Source organism: Gorilla gorilla, chromosome 7, assembly GCF_029281585.2.
Source record: "Gorilla gorilla gorilla isolate KB3781 chromosome 7, NHGRI_mGorGor1-v2.1_pri, whole genome shotgun sequence".
Classification (NCBI taxonomy): domain Eukaryota; kingdom Metazoa; phylum Chordata; class Mammalia; order Primates; family Hominidae; genus Gorilla; species Gorilla gorilla.
Genome location: NC_073231.2, coordinates 149,325,824 through 149,345,625, shown reverse-complemented (window position 1 = coordinate 149,345,625; position 19,802 = coordinate 149,325,824). Strand labels below are relative to the sequence as shown.

At 60.9% G+C, this 19,802-nt stretch overlaps 1 protein-coding gene across 5 annotated transcripts in view; it reads left to right on the top strand.

Annotated features, from left to right (window-relative positions):
• The window catches only part of ZC3H3 (zinc finger CCCH-type containing 3), a 114,196-nt gene that overhangs the window by 58,714 nt on the left and 35,680 nt on the right, over window positions 1-19,802 (top strand). For all 5 annotated transcript variants that reach the window (XM_063709575.1, XM_063709572.1, XM_063709574.1 and 2 more), the window contains one exon: window positions 16,231-16,418. In XM_063709575.1, the coding sequence (XP_063565645.1) occupies window positions 16,231-16,418 (188 nt within the window). The remainder of the gene's footprint in view (window positions 1-16,230; window positions 16,419-19,802) is intronic.

Here is a 19,802-nt window from a genome sequence, read left to right as displayed (position 1 = left end):
GCAGGCAGGCCTTTCGGCTTTGTGAGTGGAGTCCTTGGCAGTGCCCATGGCAGCAGTGCTGAGCTGGCATCCCCCCGAGCCTGCATACCTTCCACCTTCTCCAGGTGTGGCCGAGGGCCAGACCCCTCCTGCAGCCTCGGCCTTGGTGGTTTGGGGTAGGGAAGAGGGAGGAGAGCTAGTCTTGCCAGGGCCTGAGCTAGCCCGCATCCACACCGAGGCTGGGATGTCCCTGAGGGACACCTCTGATCCTCTGGGACTTTTTCCGGACAAAGGGAGAGGGACTTTTTCGTGGAGATCTTAGACCCCAGCCCTTGCTGGCAGGCAGGGCAGATCTGGGCCAGGACACAGGACCCTGAGGAGGGAGCCCCTGGGCCAGGACACAGGACCCTGAGGAGGGAGCCCCTGGGCCAGGGTGCCTTCTTCCTTTGCTGTTCTGATCAGCAGGACGTGCATGTGGTCAGGTGCCCACACAGGTGTGGGTGCGAGGTGAGGCCCTCCCCAGGCCCCTCTGGCATCAGTCCCTTGGGAGCTGAGCATCAAGCCGGCAGTGGCTCTGGGTCCAGGTCTGTTTGCTGGCTCCGTTCCTGACGCTACAGGTGGGCAGCTCTTGGCAGGGAGCTCAGGATGGCCCTGTGGTCAGTGCTGCAGAGGGTCAGGGCCAGTGTGTCCTGGACTGAGGGTCCAGATGGTGGGGGATATAAGGCGGGCCAGGGCCCTGGGAGTGGCCTGATGCTGAGGCCCTGGTGGGAGGAGGGAGGTGGCCGCCACCGGATCCCCCCCACTGGGCCAGTCTGTGGTGTGTATCCCCTGACTGTGGTGTTTTCAGTGGGTGGCCAGTGAGGAGGGGGCGCCTGGAGGCCTCCAAGGCCAGCGCACTCCTCCCCCCGAGGCTTTGCCGCCCGACCTGGGCCGGCTGGTCCCTGCATCTCTGTGCCTCTTAGGCCTCCACCCTTTGGTCCCATGCAACGTCTGTCTTTTCCTTCTTGTTTCTCCTCTCCATTCCCTGTCTGCACGCATGTGTCCAGCTCTCTGTAGTGTGCCCTCTTTCTGCTTTCACTCCTTCTCTGCCCTCCTCCCCAGGGATACGAGCCACGCTTAGGTGCTGCACCTGGTGCACCAGGTGGAGGCAACGTGCCTGTGGGGTGGGCTGCCAGAAACACGGTGGCTGAGGGCTTCCTAGCAAAGAGGGAGGCCAAAAGGAGCAGGTGCTGTCAGTGGTCCAAGCCAGGCCCAGGGCCGAGGGTGTCCTGTGCCTGCAGGACTGAGGGAGTCATGCCCTGTTCTGCTCCTTCTCTAGGGCCCACCCTGCACCCGGCCCCACAGCCCTGCACGGCCTCTTCCTCCCCTGCCCCGGAGGGCAGCTCTGCTCAGTCCACCCCATCCCTGCTGTGAGAGCATGGCCTGCTGGGCAACGGTGGCAGAGGGACCCGTGAGTCCAGGACAGGGGGGTCCTCTCTGTACCACTGTGACCAATGCATGGCTCCAGGCTGGGCTGGCCTGAGGAGCTGGTGATGGGGCATGTGCCCCGAGCCGGGTGTGGCACACTGCGTCTCCAGCCGTGGGGCTCAAGATGCTGTTTTGCCCTTTCGGGCTGTCTCCTGTGGGGTCATACGAGTGTGAGCCTCGCCCAGGCCCGGCTGTGAATGGCTGTCCCTGTCCATGTTGTGGGCAAGCCCTTGGGACAGGATGCAGGAGCTCCCTGGTGAGATGCTGCTGCCACCTTGGCGGAACCGCAGGCCACAGCGCGGTTCCGTGTGGGCCGGCAGTGGCATCGTAGGGACAGGCTGCAGGGAGTGTCTGGTGACAAATCTGGAGGGAGCCTTCCTTCAGTTTGCACAAGGACCTTCGGGGAGGGAGCTCAAGGGCCCCCCGGGGGTTCCTGTGGGATCCGTGGAATTCCCCTCAGGCCGGGGAGGGCGGAGCCTCCTGTGCCTGGGCCCTCCTGCCCCGTCTGCCCAGCCGTGGATACGTGTGTGTCTGCCAGTTGGTGCCTGGGCTCCCTGGAGGGAGGGGCAAGCATGGACATTCCTGGAAACTGAAAAACCACCCCTGACAGGAAGAAATAAAATGTCCTTGTCACTCGGCGCTACCTGGGTGCCGCCGTTTGAAATACCACTTTACCTTGGTTTTAGAGGTGGTCGTAAAGTATCATTTACATAGTCAATATTTATTTATTTATTTTGAGATGGAGTCTTGCTTTGTCGCCTAGGCTGGAGTGCAATCTCAGCTCACTGCAGGCTCTGCCTCCTGGGCTCAAGCAATTCTCCCACATCAGCCTCCGGAGTAGCTGGGATTACAGGCACCTACCACCACTCATGGCTAATTTTTGTATTTTTAGTAGAGACAGGGTTTCACCATGTTGGCCAGGCTGGTTTCAAACTCCTGACCTCAAGTGATCCGCCTGCCTTGGCCTCCCAAAGTGCTGGGATTACAGGCGTGAGCCACTGCACCCGGCCATCAGTATCTTATTTAACTCCTCGAATATATCAGTCCTCCAGCCAGATCTCACCCCAAAACATGATTAACCTCTCAAGGCTGGGCTGAGTATCTGGCAGATGGACAAGGGTGGCACATCTGCCTACCTTGTCCCAGGGCCCCACTGGGGAGGAGGGTGACAGCAGGTTCTCTGGGCTGGGCCTGGGTGGTCTCTGGGCTGGGCCTGGGTGGTCACTGCAGTTGGCATGTGGACAGTGCCTGACAGAGGACTGAGGCCCCCACAGGGGACAGGAGTGTTCAGGAGAGCTGGGCCTGTTGGGGGTGGGAGTCCTTAGCCTGGCTGCCCCCAACCCTGGCCTCCCTACCTCCTTTCTATTGTGTTGCTATGTGGGCCCTCAGAGATGGGACCGTGGGTGAGACTCCTGCAGGGTCCAGGCCCCGGGGGGCCTCCCAGCTGCTGAGCACTGTGCAGCCCCACCCACCTGCTGGGGAGGCTCCCACCTTCCTCATGGCCCCCTTCCCCCCCGCCACCCCTGCCCCATCCCCAGCACCTGCCAGGGCCCTGTGTGTCAGGTGCTTGCTGGGCGTGGTTTAGGAACCACGGGTGTCTAAGGGTGTTTCCCTGGAACCCTGTGGCCTGGAGTGTGGGTGTGGGCTGCAGTTCCAGAGACCCGTGGCTCAGGGACAGGCCCAGGGACTGGCCCAGGGACCACAGTGGGTAGGATGCACCCACCACTTTCCTGACTTTCCTGCAAGTCAGCAAGGGTCCCGCTGCCCCGTCCACTCCCCAGAGTCAGGCGCGGTTTAATTTGCGGTTGGATGTCTGCTAAGATTGCGTCCACTTCCCAAGTCAGCACTTAATTGGCAAGGCGCTTGATTTAACAGCGTGGGAGCCTCCACCGGAAAAATGGCTTGAATAAATCACCGCCTGACGCCAGAAAATAGATATAATCTCAGCATTAACTACATTAATAGTAGCAGGAGCCGAATTAAGAAAGCCATAAAGCATAGGCGGGTGGGCATAAATTATGGCCCAGCTCAGTACCCTCAGTGCTCTGGCTTGCCTGGGGCGGTCCTGGGGCGGGACAGGGGCGAGGCGCCCCCTTGCCTGCCGAGGCTGCTTCCAGCCGGCTCCTCCCCTTGTCTCTCTCCCCTGGCCAGGGCGGTGGGCGGGGCCAGACGGTGGTGGGCGGGGCTCCGTGGCCCAGCCGCGGTGGGAGGGCGCATCCCCCCAAAGGTTGGCTGAGGGGCCCCAGCTCCCTCCTTTCCATTGGCTGCACGTCCTCCAGGACTCCCCCACCCCACCCTACCCAGCTTCTTGGAACCAGGCCCTGGCTGAGCCCTTCCCACCTGGGGCGTCCCCTGCCCAGTGGGTACTAGCAGTCATGGGGAGTGGCAGAGCAAGGAGAGGATTCAGTTAGGGCACAGGTACCAGACCCAGCTCCAACCTTTCTCTGGTGTCTGCAGCCTGGAAGGCTCCCTGCAGGCAATGACATTTGGCCAGGTAGACACAAGCTGATCACCACCCAGGCGCCACCTCGCTCCTCTCATTGCTGGTCTTAGGCCCTTCCCAGAGAAGCGCCTTCATCTGGATGAACAGTCCTGGGGGTCAGCGCTGCCACTGGCTTGGGGGACAGAGGGGGCATGGACTGCTGGCCCTTCCGGGCCTCGTCAGCGTCAGCAGCCACGGGCAGAAACATGGACAGCGGATCTGAGGAGGGTGCCATCCAGGCTTAACTTTAATTCTTGGTCAAGTTCAACATGGTTTGTGTTCCCTATTCGCTTGTCTCCAGCTGGCTTGTTTCTTATGGATTCATGGAACTCCAAGTGTTCAGGGGGAGTCGCCTTTTTGTCATTTTCCTTGCTTTGAATTTCGTGAGGATGTTTGCAGAAGTTTTTACTTTTCTGTGCACTTAAATCTGCCAGTCTCTTGAGATTTCATGTATTGATGTGCTTAGAACAGCCTTTCCTACCTAAGATGGCATGAGTTCTGGAAGCTTCCCTCTGGCCCTTCCCACTCATGTCTACTCCATGAGCACCTGCTTTTCTGCTCGCTGCCTACCTCGATTGGCTTTGCCTGTTCCTGAGCTTCGTGGTAATGGTGTCGTGGAGCGGGTGCTGTTCTGTGTCTGAGCTTCGTGGTGATGGTGTCGTGGAGCGGGTGCTGTTCTGTGTCTGAGCTTCATGGTGATGGTGTCGTGGAGCGGGTGCTGTTCTGTGTCTGAGCTTCGTGGTGATGGTGTCGTGGAGCGGGTGCTGTTCTGTGTCTGAGCTTCGTGGTGATGGTGTCGTGTAGCGGGTGCTGTTCTGTGTGTGAGCTTCGTGGTGATGGGGTCGTGGAGCGGGTGCTGTTCTGTGTCTGAGCTTCGTGGTGATGGGGTCGTGTAGCGGGTGCTGTTCTGTGTGTGAGCTTCGTGGTGATGGGGTCGTGGAGCAGGTGCTGTTCTGTGTGTGAGCTTCGTGGTGATGGGGTCGTGGAGCAGGTGCTGTTCTGTGTGTGAGCTTCGTGGTGATGGGGTTGTGGAGCGGGTGCTGTTCTGTGTGTGAGCTTCGTGGTGATGGGGTCGTGGAGCGGGTGCTGTTTTGTGTCTGAGCTTCATAGTGATGGGGTCGTGTAGCGGGTGCTGTTCTGTGTGTGAGCTTCGTGGTGGTGGGGTCATGTAGCGGGTCTGACTTCTTTTGTTCATCACTTTTCATGGACTGAATTGTGTCCCCCACCAAGTTCATAGATGGAAACCCTAACCCCCAATGTGACTATGTTTGGGGATGGGGTCTTCAAACAGGTAATTGAGGTTAAATGGGATTATACGTGTTTGGCCCTGATCCACTAGGACTAATGTCCTTACAAGAATAAAAAGTGCCACCAGGGGCACATGCCCAGAGGAAAAGCCACGGGAGGACAGTACAAGCCAGGAAGGGAGACCTCACCAGAAACCAGCCTTGCCAGAGCCTCGGTGCGGCGCCCCAGCCTTGTGAGAAAGTGTGTTTCTGTTGTCGTAGCCGCCCACTGCAGAGCATTCCATGGCAGCAGCCAGGCAGCCGTAGGCGCCCACGCTTCTCACTCCGCTACAGTGCCGCGCCTGGCAGGAACTCATTCTTTTTCCCTGCCGTGTGGTGGTCTGTGATACGGATACGCCATGTGTGTCCATCTTGCAGTTGATGGGTGGGTATCTGGAGTCTCTCCCATCCTTGCCAGTTATGAAGCTGCTGTCTTGGGTATGTCTCTGGGTGCTGGTAGCCCTCGTTTCTGTGGAGTTGCTGCCTCAGAGGATGATGGACACTGAGCTTTGGAAGCTGTCCCAGGTAGCTGTCCCAGCCTGCCAGCAGCAGCATGTGAGCATTGTGGCTGGCCCGTGGCCTTGGCCAGGATTCACAGGCCCGTGTCTCCTGTTCTCGCCATGCTGGGGGGTGTGGGGCCTCACGCCCATCCCACTGGCTGGCATTGCTGGGCATCTTTTTCTTCACTCAGGTCTCCTGGTGGTGCCCTCCTTTACTGTAAAGGGCCTCTTTGGGTGTTGGCCTGTTTTTGTGTGATTTGCCTTTTGGCTGATTTGTGGGAGTTTTTGTTGTGGATGTCTTCCGCCCCACACGTCTGCTTACAGCGAGGGACCTGCTCTTCCACGGCATCTGGTTTTTCAGCCTTTTATGAGTAGTGCTCTTTGTGTCCTATTTAAGAAATATTTGTCTATCCCACATTCATGTTTTCTTCTAGAAGCTTGGCTATTTTAGCTTTTATATTTTAAGCCTGAGGCTTCTTGAATTAATTTTTACCTGTGGTCTGAGGTAGGGGCCAGAGTCCTTTTGTCTCCACGTGGAGACACATGTATTGAAATGAGATCCTGACCCACTCAGGTGCAGGGGCGCCCGCGTCACTCGGGTGAGCAGATGTATGGGCTGTTCCCAGACTCTCCATCCTCACTGTTGACCCACTTGTCTGTGCCCTTCATTATTCCTGAATGCTTACTCTTCCAGATCACCTTAGAAACACTGGATCGGGTTCTTGGCCTCACCAAGGAACCAGCCTCCAAATCATAGATTTGCATTTTCTTCTTCTTAGGGTTTCAGCCACACACACAACAAACACCTCAGATCCCTGGCCCTGCCTGCCTCCCTCCTGTTCTCAGCACCAGGGGGACCCATGCTCCATAACTTCCACATGCTGGCCCGACACCCCTGCTGTAGAATTTTTCCTCAGTTATTTGAGAGTGTTTCTGGCTTCTCTTCTTTGTATGTTCCAACTGGTGTTTGCCGCTGTCTTGCAGGGCTTTGGTTTTCACACATCTTTGCTTCATAATCAGTTCTGGTTACCCCTCTGAAGTGAGTGGGTTTTTATTGTGGGTTTCCCGTGGTTTTTGCAGATACCACTGTCCTTGCAAGGGCCGCATGAAGTTTGCTGAGGTCACCATCCCTTTCCAGGGAGCTGAGCCGGATTTGCTGTGTGGTCTTCGGAGGGGCTGTCCCAGGGCCTGGGAGGCGGGGGGATGTCTGCTGTGAGTCTCTTTAGACAGCAGTGACCTGAGGGGTCCTTGAGGGCCTAGGCAGGATTCCTGGCCAGCCTGCCCCTCAGTAGCCGGCACAGACAGAGTGGGTCCTGGGCCGATGACCCAGCCCAAAGGGTGGCACAGGTGCAGAGGGTCGCGGGCCCGCCAAGGACAGCTGCACCTGGCCGCCTGGCACCTCTGCCGGACAAGCTGAACTCGGCACTCCGGGGCCATGAAGTCGCACTAATACTTGTTTTTTTGCAGCTGACATACAAAACACCAATAGCTTCAGCTGAAATGGATTTTTAAAAGTGTCATTTTATGGAGAATTTTACTTTCCATCTTGTTGTTTATTAGGCTCTTAAAGGGAAAGCTTGTCATGCATCCATTGATCGAAATACCAATTGAATAGATGTGAGCACATAAAATACATAAAATAGTCCCAGCCCCTCATAATGGAGCACGATGTTTGTAACGGAGGCAGTGTCATTAGTATTGCCCCCAGCCACCCAGCCAGGCTGCAGAGGCGCCTCCGAATCCTTCTTATTCATTACTGGGGTGAGATGGGGCAGGGATGGCCCTCGGAAGGTCCAGTGCCCAATGAGGAAGTCTTCAGATGTCACAACAGAGCCTCCACCCCACGAGTCAGCCCAGGGTCCCGGGGAGCCAGCCATGCTCAGCCTCAGCTGGACCAGTCTCACTCAAGGCTGTCCCTGTCCTCATGGGGCCCCCAAACAAGGCTGCTGTCCCTAAGGCTGCATGGCTCTTTCCCTCATGGCGCCTCTGGCCTCTGCTGCAGGGCTCTCAGCTCCCACCCAGGCTTATAACCCTGCCTGCCTGCTGAAGATGTATCCTGGAAAGCCGAGCAGCTGGCCGGTCTCTGCAGGCCCCCGTACTGGGAGGTGGATGCTGTGGGGGTGACAGCGGGACTAGAGAGCCCATCTGGCCATGGCGCCGGAGCCCCTGCTGAACAGCAGCTACTGCCCCAGGTACCTGGAGGCCCCTTGGAGCTGGTGAGGGCCCCACGGTCTGGGTATAGGGGTTTGGAGGATAGGGGGCCCAGACTTGTGAGGAGTAGGTTAGAAGAGGGTCCTTTCTGTGAGATGAGGTGGCCATAGCCATCATGAGGCCTGCGTGGCCACCACGTAGTCAGATTTCAGCCCTGGCAGCCACAGGCCCTTGAGCATTTAGCCCTGCCCCTGAGAGCGTGGGGGCAGGGTCCAGGAGCCAAGAGCCCGCCTAGCACCCCCACTGCACGCCTCTGCTCTGTCTGGCCTGAGCGCCCCTCCCTGCCGGCCCAGCTTGGGCCCCTCCCGCGAGGGACTCTGTCTTCCTCCTCCGGAACTCAGGACATTCTGTGAGTGTCTGTCCAGTAGAACCACCTCCCCTGCATTGCCCCAGCCTCACGGGCTGGGCCTCTCCAGGCAAGGGCCCCATGTAGCCTGGCCAACCCATTCGGGGGCCGCAGTGGCTCAGCACCAGGAGAAACCGGGAGGGAGGCTTCCAGCCAGCCCCACACGCGCACACGCATGGACACACATGGATGCTCACCCTCCTGAGCCAGCACGGCAATGGGGGTGTCAGCGTTTCCAGTGGAAAGCCCCACTTAAGCAGTTTAGTGCCTGTCACGGCGCGGCTCTGCCTGACCTACTTGGGGATTCGCTGCGGCGCCGCCTCCCCCCGGCCGCTCCTCTTCTGCTGACTTCGCACTCCCCGCTCGGGCTCCAAGCTTCGAAAAATGGAGCTCCATTTCCTGAAAATGCTTCTCCGGTTGTTTTCTCTGTGTCTCAGCTGGACTGCCTGTCTACTGCACGTTGCCACTGGCCTGGGCGGCCTGGCCAGGGGCTGCTGGGTCCCCGGCCCACACACAGACACAACCCTGGCCTAGGAGGCCCTGAGGTCGTGTCCCCGTGGCCCGGTACCTGCTCCTGTGGTCCTGCCTCTTCTGGCTGCTAGGGCCGGGCCAAGACCTCGCTCAGCCCTTGGCCTCTCCTGCTGTCACCATACTTATGCCCCCGAGGGTCTTTCCACGTCTGCATATTGCACGTCCCTGTGTCACCTCCGTAGCAGCCTGGCCATCGTGCTGGGGAGACAGGGACAGGCTCGCCCTTTTCGGAGCTCTCAGGGCATGTGTTCTGACCATGCCTCCCTCCTTGAGCCCCGCTGCTCCCTTTGTTCTCAGAGAGCCCATCTTGCCCCAGCCCGCATTCCCAGCGCCTGGCCCTTGCTGCCTGAGCCCACTCCTTGTATCTGCTGACCAAGCCCTGGCAGCCACCTCCCTGCCACAGGTCTCCTTCCTGAGTGTCTGTAACTGACCAGGGCCTCCTGACCCTTCTCCACCCCACACTCCTCCCTTAGGACCTCTTAAGGTCTTGGGAGCCCCAGGGTGGCACACACTTGGGTGTGTTCTCGCAACACACATTTACAGAGCCCCCTGCGTGCCCGGCACATCCGCAGGGCCAGGGGTGCAGCAGTGGTCTCTGCAGATACAGCCCCTGTGCTCATTTTCCCCAGTGGTAAGTAGGGCCAGCCTCCCCAGTGCTGTGACATCTGCACTTGGCCTCAGGCCTGCCCTGGGGTCTGGACAGAGGGACAGCACGTGCAAAGACCTGGCGCCAGGAGGGAGCACGGTGCTTTCCAGAAACCAGAACTTCCCAGGGGAACTGGAGTTCTAGGCTGGAGAGAGGCTGCATGGGGGCTGTGGCCAGCAGGACCTGAGTGCCTGGCCCCGCAGGGCCTTCTGACCTGGTCATCTTGAGAACAAGGGGACCTACTGCAGGGTCTTGGCAGGGACTTGATCAAATGTGCAGCTTTCAAACCAACTGGCACGGTGGGGTGGGTGCAGCCCCCTTTTCGGCTATGAACCAGGGCGGAGACCCAGCTGGCTCAGTGCCGGCCTGGGGCTCTGCGTGGCGTGTTCAGGGCCTGGGCATTGCCTCGGGGCAGGGCTTCTGCCAGTGGTGAGGCTGAGGGCCCTGGGCAGCGGGTCCGAGTGGAGGCTGATGAGGCCCCTCATGGGGAGAACTGCTGACCGACACTGGCTGCGGGGCCTGGCTGTGGGAGCAGGAGGGCCAGCTAGTGCTGGAGTGTGTTTAAAAGACAAGACTGGAGCTGGATTGGCAGCAGCCGGAGGTGCAGGGCGACAACACGAGGGTCCTGGAAGGTCCCCATCGTCCCTGTCTGCCTTCAGTTTCCCTCCCAGGGTCTGATGTCCCCTCGCCGGCTCCACCGTGTGGCGGCGCTTGGCAGGAAGAAATCTTCAAATCCCAGCCCTCCCTGCTGTGGAGCCCCTGGCAGGTCTGGAGGGTCTGGGAGCGGCTCTCCCCTCTGCTGGCCTCGCCTCTCCCGCCCCTGGTCACACAGCGACCTCTCTGTTCCCAGGTGTTCTCCTCAAGCACAGACACAACCTCACGGAGTTCTCAGGGGCTCACGTGGGGTGGGATGTCACCGAGGCTGGCATGGGAACTTTGGGAGGGTGGGGAGGGACTCAGGCTCACATGGGGTGCCATGTCACCGAGGCTGGCATGGGAACTTCGGTGGAGGGGAGGGAAGGATGCTGAGGGGCTGCTATGGGGAAGGAGCCCCTGGTTCCCATCAGCGGCTCTCCTCCAGATGAGGGTCTCTGGCCCCACTGTGGTCTGTGTAGGCCTTTGTGTAGCCGCTGGTCGCACCACTGGGCCTGGGGGCTGGGTTGGGAGGATGCTCCGGAGAGGCCCAGCCTTCCCAGGGCTGCCTGCAATCTGGCCTAGGCCTCGAACCCCTGGCCACATGACCCAAGGCCTTGGAAGACCCTGTTGAACAAGCCACAGAGCCTCGGGGAGGGTGTCCTGGGCAGCATGTGTCTGAAGGTGCTGTGGGACTGGGCAATCAGAAGACACAGCTTTGGGGCTTAAAAGCTGCCTGTCTGTGGCCTGGACCCTTGGGTCCCACCAGTGTGTGTCCCGCCGGGGCATCCTGGGTGCTGGGCTGCTTCCCGGGTCTCTAGGGTGGAGGAGGCCTCCCCCAGTCCCCTCACCACCTCTGCCTGAGTCAAGAGACCGGGCCCCTTCGCCAGCCTTCCTGCCATGCCAGTGTGCCAGTCACGCTGACTACCAGGCCCAGCGCTCTCTGATTGGTCTCAGAGCTGGGTCCCATGGCACGGAGACACCGCAGGCAGTGCCCATGGCAGGAAGCAGGGCCTGAAAGGGCCCGGGTGCTCAGAGGGCTGGACTCACCCGAGGAGCCGCATTGGTTTGTCAGATGTGTTTCTGCTGAGCTGGGGCTTCTGCTGCTGGGAGCGCAAGTGCTGAGGCTGTCACCCTGGGGGCAGGCAGTGCACGGGGCCTGCTTGCTGTGCATGCACTGCCCTGACTGCGAGGCCACTGATCTGGGCCACGTGTATGTGTGCATCTGTGCCCAGGATCAATGACGTGGCCTGGGGTGAGGCCCCTCTCAGCCTGCACGGCCCACATGACATGGCGCGGGGGCTGCTCTGACCTGCCACGGGCAGTGCCCTCAGGGAGTGGGTAGAGTGTGGGTGTCCAGGGTTGGTCCTCAGAGTCCTTGCGTGGGCCACTCGGCAGCAGTGGCCCAGGCCAGGGCTTGCAGGCCCGGGAGCCTGGCAGCTGGCAGGCTGTGCGTGGGCATGCCTTGTGGATGCCGGCAGGGGATGCACCAGGTTTGCCCCTGGGCTTTCAGGAAAACCAAGACCTCAGAGCGAGCCTCTCTCCCATCTTGCCCAGGCCCCCAGCGCCACTGAAGTCCTGGGGACAGGTGACAGGAGTCCCTGAGGGTCGAGAGCCAGAGGTCCGCCCGGCCCCCACTGTTGCTACCTGTGCCTAGCGAGGCTGGCGGCACTCAGCAGGTCCGAGGGGCCCAGGCTGAGGCAGGACAGGGGCTTTCAGAGACAGGAGGGCCTGGGCTCAGCCCTCTGGGCACCTGTGGTGCCCCTCGCCAGCCCGGACAGCCTCTGGCCTGGAAGTTTCCAGCTACTCCTAAGGCAGTACTGCACAGACAGCTTCTTTATACACCTGCTTTTGTAGTGTGTGTGTCTTTCTCCCCATTACTGCTGCTTTTCATTTAAAATGTTATCTCCCCCTCCTGGCCTTTGTGCCCCCCCAGGGGCGAGAGGGGAGGCCCAGCCTCGCCCTGGTGTAGTCAAGGTTATGGTGATAAATCCTGGGGCATTGTCACTTCTATTCGGAGTAAATTGGCTGGCCGCTTTCGGGCTGAAGGAAAGATAATTTGCTGTAGTATTTCAAATGGATTAGAAATGGATTTGAAGGGAAAGTTCATGCCTCCCATTACAAAGGCGAGAAAGAAGACTATCTTAAGGCACTGTTCCCTCCCTGGCCTTCATTATCCACGCTTAATACCTTTCCTATTTTCCAGCGTTAATGAAATTTCCTGGCGGCGTGGGCCTGCCGGACGGATGGGAGAGGCCTTTAGATCTGCAGCTCCCGTTGCAGAAAAGGAATTACAGAGCCTTCCGTGAGGGCAGACGCGCACTCCGGGTCCTTGGCCCTGCTATTATCTCATTAATTTCATCCCCCTTCTCAATGCAGTTGGTTTCCAAAGGCCATCCTCTCCATTAGGGTCACAATTTACTGGAGTGCTGTGACACCCACGGCCGTGAAAAGCTACAAGGCCCTCGCCCCATGCCCTCCCAGCACCCTCCTGCTGTAGGTTCCAAAGCCAGCCAGGCAGCCAGGGCGAGGGCAGGGGTGAGGGCAACCCCAGACAGCTCTCTGTCACCCCCGCCAACCTGCACAGGCCCGAGGTTCTGCCACAGCATCTTCCCAGGATGCAGCTTCTCGGAATGAGGCTCTTGGGCTAGGTGTGCTGAGCACCAGGAAGCGCTCTGCCCCATTCCCGGGAGGCCCTGGGCTCCCAGGCTATGGTGGGCAGTGGGGGGCTGGGAACATTCCCAAGCATGAAGAGCGGGCGCAGATCCCGGGACGGCTCAGCAGGGGCTGCCACATCTCCATTCCGCCCAGATCCTCTAATGTCCTCTGGGTGTTCTCACACTCCAGTAAGGTGTTTTTTTTAGGAGGGAAGAGAAGGGGACAAGCTAATTGTTCATGTTCATCCATAAGAATGAGCAGGGGCAGCTGGGAGCAGTGGCTCATGCCTGTAATCCCAGCACTTTGGGAGGCCAAGGCCGTCAGATCACCTGAGGTCAGGAGTTCGAGACCAGCTTGGCCAATGGGGTGAAACACCATCTCTACTAAAAATACAAAAATTAGCCGGGCGTGTTGGCACATGCCTGTAATCCCAGCTACTCTGGAGGCTGAGGCAGGAGAACCTCTTGAACCCGGGAGGCGGAGGTTGCAGTGAGCCGAGATCGCACCATTGCACTCTAGCCTGGGTCACAAGAGCAAAACTCCGTCTCAAAAAAACAAAAAAATAAGAACGAGCGGGGGCATGGCTGCTGTAGCGCCCAGCCAGACCGAGGTCCTGAAACAGAGCTGAGGGGCGGCCCTGGTGGGTGGGGCGGTCCTGGAAGCTTCCAATGCCTGCTGACCCCCAGAGGCCCTGATGCCTCTGCCCCACGGGCCCTTCCCTGGGCCTGGCCAGCTGTGGCTGCCCCTGGGGGAGGGGAGCAAGTGCTGCAGCCCCGGCCTCGCCCTCCATCCGGGTGCCTTTGGAGAGCCACACAGTGAGTGGGTGGTGGCCTGTCCCCATGTGAGCCTCAGTCAGGGGGACACTCCTGCAGGTGAGTCCTTGCACACCTGGGTTCTGGGCCTCCCTCCCAACCATCTCCTCAGGGCGTCCTGGCTGGACCCAGGTGGAGAGCTGGGTTGGCTCTGTTGCCTGCTCGTCCTTCCTGCTTTGTGGCGGCCAGGGTTCAACCCAGCCTGTGCTGTGGGCGGGGTCAGGCATGCAGGATTGGGTGCTTCCCCCGAGAGTGCAGACTTACCATCTACTCACTGGAGCCTGTGGGGAGGCAGGGAGCTGGGGGCTCCCGGGAGCAAGTCCAGGCTGGCCCTGAGCAGCCTTTCCGGGGCGAGGACCACAGTTAGCTTTGGCCCCAGTTGTATGATGGCCAGAGGCTCTGTGAGTGGCTGGTGCTGCGGTGGGGGGGTGCACCCTGGCCACCAGCCCCCTCACCCTCCCAATGGTGAGACCCCTGAGGCCTGTGAGTACTGTGGGGCTGGTGCAGGGCCCTGAGCTCAGCCTGACTGGGATTTGGGGTCAAGCTGAGTGTCCCCCAGGTAGTGGCCGTAGCTTCTGTGGAAGGTCAGAACCTGCCTCTGAGCCCCCCAGGCTGATGGGGTTCTCCAACTGAGAGGCTGGTGCAGGAGGTCCTGCCTGGCCTGCCTCCCTCCAGGCCTGGTGCCAGGATAAGCTGAAGGTACAGGCCATGCACCTGCTGGGCCTGCAGGCACCTGGAGGCCGGGGCTGCACTGGGACCCCAGGGTCTGATGAGAGCCTGGAGGTCTGAGTCTGGCTGGCAGGATGCCTACCCTCCACCCCTCTGGCCCAGACAGTGCCTGGCTGGGGGTTGGGGAGCAGCTGGAGTGTGCAGGGCGCAGACAGGATAGGTGGGAGGTGGGGGCCAGCAGACCACTCAGCACTGCCAGGCCCCTTGGTGGGCTCTTTCCCGCCAAGATTGGTGTTTGTGAACTTGAATTTTAATTAAAGGAAACTGGGTTAAGTGCTCCGGCCGCCGTGCTTGTACTTACACTGCAGCTCCCATCCCCGGCGCCGGGCTCTCTCTGCTCCCATTCTCTCTCTAATGGGCCCTTGGAGGCCCCCGGCTGCTGAGAATTACCCCAGCTTGCAGGCAGAGGGACCAAGGCCCGGAGGGGTTTCGGGGCTGAGTGGTGGGGATGGCGGTGGAACCCGACAGCAGGGCTGCTCCATCCCTAGTACCACCAGGTCTGTTGGCTCCTCGTGGGGTGGCTTTGATGGATATGCTGCTGTCCCCCTGCACCTGCCCCATCCAGCCAGACAAGCGAGCCCCACCTTCATGCATGCTGCAAGCCTGGGTCTAGGGGGCACCCCACCCTGGCCCAGACCAGCTGGAAAAGGGTCTCCTGCAGCTGTGGATGGGTTGGGGGGCTCAGGTACTCCACAGCAGAGAGGGCTGTGTAGCTGCAGGGCCATGGGGACCAGTGTGGGATGGGGAGCGTAGAGCAGGGGCACAGCCCTGTGCCAGGCCTGAGCTGCCCGTCCTCGCCTCCCACTTGACTGGTCCCTTTGCTGCCTGCGCACCCATGGCTGCCCAAAAATGTCTTGCCCAGATTTGCTGGGGGCGCGGTATCCACCTCAGGGGTCATGGCAGCTTGAGCAGAGCATGAGCGCATGTGGAATCAAGCTCAGTTTGCCAGGCCCTGAGCCCCCCACCTTGGGGGCTGCTTGCCCGAGGGTCCGCAGGGCTGTGGGTGTGGCTGGCAGCTGCAGGGAGGTGCCTCTGGAGTGCAGCTCAGGCCCCTCTTGTCTTACTCTGCCCCTTGGCTTCCTGGAGGCTGCGGAGTATTTGGCAGGAGTGGGGGCTGCCAGGGCTTGGGGTCTGTCGGCCTAGGTCTCTTCCTCTAGCCAGGGTCGTCGGCTCAGCTAACTCCAGGGGCTGTCGCGGCCTCTTCAGCCCTTGGACTTGAGGCAACATCAGCATTTCCCTCAAACAGCCTGGCCCGGGGTCTGTGAGGCTGTCTCCATGCACTCTCAGTGCAGGGCTCTCTGAGCTGTGGATGAAGGGGAGGCAGGACAGGGTGGAGGAGGAGAAGAGGCAGGTAGCCTGCTGACCCTATGGTGTCTGTGGTCCTGACGGCCAGGGTGGTGTGTGCCGGGGCCGCGTTGGTAGAAATAGCCCCAGCCTTGAAGCCGACTCAAGGGAGCCTCAGCCCAGGTGCCAAGGGCCAGGTGTGCTTCTCACCAACACGCAGACACCTTGCAGCCCCTCTGCCCTGCAGCCCCAGGGACCCTTACCCTGCAGCACACAGCCAGGTGGTCAGGGCCCAGGGGTGGTTATGTCCACGGGAGAGGTGTGCACTGGAGGAGGACGCTGCCCTCTCACCGTGGCTTCTAGGGGCGCATGAGTTCCCAGCCTCGTGGGTGGGGTCGGGGGCGCCACCTCCTGGGACTCCTTGTCAGTGTTCCCTGATGACGGCCAAAATGTCCCTGAGGTGGGGGTTGGGGGCCAGAGGGGGACAGAGGTCTCTTGGCAGCTGGGCCAATGGCCCGTGGTCATCCAGCTGGAGTGTGTACCCACCGCAAGTGCTGCTCCCTGTGCCCCTCGGGAGGCCAGGCCTGGGCTCGGCCCCTGGCACTGACCATCAGAGCTGTAGTCTGTCCTGGGGCCAGGTTTGACGGGCATTTCCTGTCTCTGCAGGTCCCTGGTGCTGAACCGCCTGCGTCCAGTTGCCAGCGGGGGTGGGAAAGCCCAACCGGGCTCCCCTCGGTGGCGGAGCAAAGGCTACCGCTGCATCGGAGGGGTCCTCTACAAGGTATCTGCCAACAAGCTCTCCAAGACCTCCGGCCAGCCCAGCGATGCGGGCAGCAGGCCCCTCCTCCGCACAGGTGAGAGGTGAGGGCGGGGGCGCTGGGAGATGACACCGACCGGCTAGCGTGTGGTGGGCATTGCAGGCCAGACCGCCTAACCTCCAACATGCTGTGGCTAGTCTGGGCCTTGGCTCATGCCCCTGTCTTGGGGAGGAGGTCAGGGGCCTCATGCTCCCAGGAAGCCAGTCCAAACAAGCACTTCCAAAATGGGTCACGTCCCATCCTGGGAGTTAATTTCACTCTTACATACACCCGGCGCCTTCGTAGCCATCCCTAGTGAGACCAACATGGCAGCCGGAGAATGGAGGGTGCCAGGAGGCCTTCCTCTGCCATCCCCCAGGAAGGGCCCTGGAGTGGCGCCCACCTCGTGTGGCTGAGCGGCCCCTGATTTTCTGTGGGGTGGGGGAGAGTTGCTCACAAGCGCCGTGTTTCAGTTTTGGAAAAAGGATGATGCCAGGTACGGCAAACACGCCCGGGCGAGCGCACACCTGGGGCCGCGGCGCCCATAATCGCATTGGCGACGCCTCGACAACTGTGTCTGGAGGCAGCCGGCGCCGCCACCTCGCGCCCTCCCAGCCCAGGGAAACAGGCTCAGGAGAAGGAAATGCTTTGGATTCGCTTATCCTACAAATTAACTAGAAAAATATTTTGGTTTCAGTCCAATTTTACCCCCTTTCTTGTCCATCAAAAAAAAAGAGGGAGATTGCAGGTGGTGGTGGGATTGCAGAGGCTGGGCCATGCTGGCTCCCCGACCCGCCTGGGACCTAGAGAGAGAACAGGTTCAGCCCCTGGAGGAGGTGGACTCCGAGGGCAGGGTCTGTGGGGGTCAGAGGAGAGGCAGGAAGCGTGCCTCCCTGGAAGCCAGCCTCACTGGCCGCCCTGCCTGGCTGTGTTCCTAGCATCCATCTCTGGGCTCCAGGGGCTTCTGGGCTGTTTCCTGGGCAGAGTCACTGGGAGCAGCACGGGGGCCCTGGCATCTGCCCCACAGGGCTCTGAGCCACACTGTGGCTGGTCAGTGCCCATGACCATGCCTGCAGCCTGGTGGCTGGGGCTGGGGGGCCCTGGTGAACTGGGCGGGAATAAGTCCCCACTCGCTGAGGATCTGGTGAGAAGCCCTGGGTCCCTTCCTGGGCACTGTGTCACCCCTGTGTGTGCCTCCCACTCACTGAGGATCTGGTGAGAAGCCCTGGGTCCCTTCCTGGGCACTGTGTCACCCCTGTGTGTGTCTCCGCTTCCTCACCCGTACCTTGAGGGACTGGGCTGTGTGATTTGTGCGTGTGGTCTCATCTCTGCTACACCCCGGGTGCTCAGTGCAGGAGCTGGCTCAGAACATGGGGGCCTTGGTGAGGCTCTGCCCCTGGGGGATGCTGCTGTGGGTTGGGGGACAGGCCCTCCTGTCACCCAGCAGGGCCTTCTCTGGTTACCTCTGATCCTCGGACTCTGGAGCTTGGTGGCCTATGGGGCTACACACAGCTGTTTGTATCGTGGAGGGCAGGGGCCTCGGGCTTCTCTCCAGCAGTCATTTCCCTGAGTGAAGTATAAGCCCCTGGCCAGTCTCTGGCATAGCAGGTCCCAGGCGCCTGTGGCCGTCCACCAGCCACCAGCCATGTGAGCCAACAGGGACCCTGACCAGTGGAGCTCCCGGGGCCAGCAGCAGGTGCTCTGAGGACATCGTGCTTGACCCCCAGGGACAAAGCCATGAGGTGCCTCTCTGCTCATGCCGGGTGGTCCCACCTTACCCTGGGCCTCCTTGGCAGAGGCCAAGCCCCACGTTGGCTGGCACTGTCCTGAGTGCACTGACGCTGCAGGCACAGTCCTGGCACTGGCTTTCCTCTCTGGTCCTAGAGGCAGTGGGCAGAGCAGCCAGGCTGATCCCTCTGCTCAGGGAAGGGCACCCTGAGCCCTCACCTGCCTGCCTGGGTGGGAGGGTGCCCTGCATCTCCCATGGATGCTGCCTCTGACGTCCCTAGTGCAGGGAGAGGCGTGGGCTGAACACCAGTGAAGATTCCTGGGGCCCACAGGTGTAAATACGCAGACTCGTGTCCAGTCAGGCGGTCAGGGAGGCCTTTCTCATGAGCTGAAAACTGAGAGGGGCTCAGAAGGGACAGGAGCAGCAAGAGCATCCTGAGGCCGCCATGCAGAGGCCTGGGCAGGAGTGGGAGGGGCTGTGAGGCATCGCAGGACCCTGTGCACAGCCAGCAGGGGAAGGAGATGGGTTGGGGGCAGGCGGGGTCTACCTGGCACCACTGCACCCACATTCAGAAAGCTCCCGGTAGTCATGATAATAGTACTGACTGAGGTTGATAATTAAGTGGCCAGGACAGCAGCCATGGAGACCATGATGTCCTGACGTCCGCGAGAGCCCCAGGCGGCCAGGATAGACAGCTGAGGCTGCTCCTGGCAGTCAGTCTGCAGGCCCTGCCCTGCTCTGCGGAAGCTGGAGCCAGGGAGGGGATGCCTACTGCCCTTTCCAGAGCCAGACCCATCCCAGGGAGGACCCACCCACTCAGGGAGTGGCCCCCGCTGCAGCAGCTGCATCCCACTCCCTGCACAGGGCCAAGGCTGGCCCCGCCTCTTCACCCAGGTCGCGGTGCGTCCTTGGGATTCTCCCCGCACCGTGCACCCGTGGGACCCACGGAGGGGCTTGTGGCGTGGGTCTGTCTCCCCGCACCGGGGCCCTTGGGTCGTCTCAGCCCTCGCCGGGATCTTGTGGCCCACGTTTGTTGGGCTGGGTGGGCCTGTGGGGGGAGGTGCACCTGCCATCCCAGCTCTCCCATCCCTCAGTGTCCACAGAGACGCCTGTGGCAGGCAGCAGGTTTGCACTTGGCCCCCTCAGACACGGTGCCCACCACCTGGATGGCCCAGGGTCTGAGCTTTGGGGAGGAGGGAGTGCATAGCCCTGGCCCGCTCAGCAGTGGGGAGGAGAGGGAGGGGCTGCCACACTCCTCCCTGGGAGGCTGCGGTGCTGCTGTGTCTCCCCCTCGGTGCCAAGTGCTGAGCTCCGCAGAATCTCGCCTTGCCATTTACACACATGGCAGAGCCCTGGCGGGCGCAGAGCCCCTGACGTCACCACACTGTGAACAGTCTATCCCGGCCACCCTTGCTGACTGGCCTCTGCCTCTGTTGGCCCTTCCCTTGGCTCAGAGCCATCAGAGAGCCAGTCTGGTTCCCCCAGCCCTTCTGGGGCACGTCTCACCCCTGCACCAGCAGCAACCCAGAACTCCTTCATTCAGCCTCAGCAACGCAAGGTCTGGTGCACAGAGGCTGGTGCCAGCCAGGGCAGGCAGGGGTCCAGGGGCCTCCTTGCTCCCACCCCTGCCCCTGGGGAGGCCCCGCCTGCCATCGAGTAGGGCTGTGGCCTCCGGTGTCCCGCTGGCCAGCCTTGGTGGCGACTGTGGCAGT